The sequence below is a fragment of the Panthera onca genome, chromosome D1 (genome assembly GCF_046562875.1).
Source record: "Panthera onca isolate mPanOnc1 chromosome D1, mPanOnc1 haplotype 2, whole genome shotgun sequence".
Classification (NCBI taxonomy): Eukaryota; Metazoa; Chordata; class Mammalia; order Carnivora; family Felidae; genus Panthera; species Panthera onca.
In genome coordinates, this window is record NC_138348.1 from 53,528,418 (window position 1) to 53,530,514 (window position 2,097).

General features: G+C 46.2%; 1 protein-coding gene across 1 annotated transcript; it reads left to right on the forward strand.

The window, feature by feature from the left end:
- Positions 1 to 294: 294 nt before the first annotated feature.
- LOC132662411 (olfactory receptor 51I1) lies at positions 295 to 1,385 on the forward strand. The gene has a single exon (XM_060607883.1). It carries the CDS (start codon positions 347 to 349, stop codon positions 1,289 to 1,291), a length of 945 nt encoding a protein of 314 aa, XP_060463866.1. The 5' UTR covers positions 295 to 346; the 3' UTR covers positions 1,292 to 1,385.
- The last annotated feature ends 712 nt before the right edge of the window (positions 1,386 to 2,097 follow it).

The window sequence follows — 2,097 nt, forward strand, 5'->3', positions numbered from 1 at the left end:
TATGAAGGCATGATGCACTTTAAGGGGAAGATTAGGGAGCATCATTCCAGTTGTCTCCTACCCTGTTGCTTTGCCACGTCATGGGCCCTCACCTGATCATCACACCTTCATGGAGTTCCTACTATGGCTCAGACAGGGTGCTGGGCCCTGATGATACAGAAATTATTAGAACCCAGTTACTGTCTTCAAAGAGCTCATAGTCTGATGGGAGAAGCAGGAACATAGATAAACTCTTTCAATCTCTAACCTTTTGTGTTGGAGACAGAATGTCTGAAAGAAAGTGAAGAACCCCCCCAATACATCCTCAGGGGCTTATACCCCATCTGCATTCTCCCACCTGCCTGCCATGTTGGGTGTCAATGGTACCCCCTTCCAGCCAGCCACACTCCAGCTCACAGGCATTCCTGGGATGCAGACAGGCCACGCCTGGGTTGCCCTGGTTTTCTGCATCCTCTACCTGATTTCCATCATAGGCAACCTCAGCATCCTCACTCTGGTGGCTCAGGAGCCTGCTCTGCACCAGCCCATGTACTGCTTCCTCTCTATGCTCTCTCTCAACGATCTGGGAGTGTCCTTGTCTACACTTCCCACTGTGCTTGCTACCTTCTGCTTCAACCACCGCCATGTTGGCTTCGATGCCTGCTTGGTCCAGATGTTCTTCATCCACACTTTCTCTTTCATGGAATCAGGCATACTGCTGGCCATGAGCTTTGATCGTTTTGTGGCTATTTGTGACCCACTGCGCTATGCCACTGTGCTCACCAACAGCCGCATCCTGGCTATGGGCCTGGGCATCCTCACCAAGAGTTTCATCACTCTTTTCCCTTTCCCCTTTTTGGTAAAATGGCTGCCCTTCTGCAAGGGCAAAGTTCTGCATCACTCATACTGCCTCCATCCAGATCTCATGAGAGTGGCGTGTGGAGACACCCATGTTAACAACATCTATGGGCTTTTTGTGGTCATTTTCACCTATGGTGTAGACTCAGCGTTCATCCTGCTTTCTTATGCATTGATCCTCAGAGCTGTGCTGGCCATCGCATCTCAGGAGCAGCGGCTCAAGGCATTCAACACCTGCATGTCACACATCTGTGCAGTGCTGGCTTTTTATGTGCCCATAATTACTGTCTCCATGATCCACCGCTTCTGGAAGAGTGCCCCACCTGTTGTTCATGTCATGATGTCCAATGTCTACCTGTTTGTACCCCCCATGCTCAACCCCATCATCTACAGTGTGAAGACAAAGGAGATACGCAGAGGGATCCTCAAAGTCCTCTATAAATCCCAGAGCTGAGGAAGGCTACTGAGAGAAAGGACTTGGACTTGTTTGCCAGCTTGAGGAATGCTGAGACACAGGAGGGGAACCAGGACCTTGATAGTTGTGAATACAGAACGAATAAAAGAACAGCTGACTCAATAAAATGACCTAAATATGTACTGATCATTCACCATGTGAAAAAGCTAGTGCCAGTCACTAAGAATGTTATGATGGTGAACAAGGTGAACTGTTAAGTAAGAGATAGACATATCAAGGAAAAAGCATATAAAAGAGTAACAGATGCCCTGAAAAATGTTTGACATATGGAAACAATGGAAGTTTTACAGAGGAAATAGGCTGAACACAAATAATTCTACTACCACCTAGAGTGGGGGAAATAATAAACATTGGAGACAAAATTCTGTAAAGGCTTGGTGCTTCATGTGAGAAAGAGGACCTGTTTGGTTTGTGGAGGTCAAGTTAAGTGTGTGTGTGTGTGTGTGTGTGTGTGTGTGTGTGTGTGTCAAGTAGTTTGTGAAAGATGAGAGGTAAGGTTAAGGTACTTGGTACAGGGTGGCAGGAAAAAAGAAGATAATGATCTTAGCAAAAATAGCATGAATAACTGCTTGAGAAGAAATATTGAAGCAAAAGAAGGCTAGAACCTTACTGTTCCAAGTGTGGCCCAATGGACAACAACCACACTGGTGTACCTGGTAGCTTGTTAGGAGAAACAGACTCTTCTCCTCACACAAGACCTACTGGATTCAAATTGTATTTAATAAGACTAAATACAGTCTGTTCGGTGACTAAAGCTTGAGAAGCACAGCACTACTCTTTCAGAC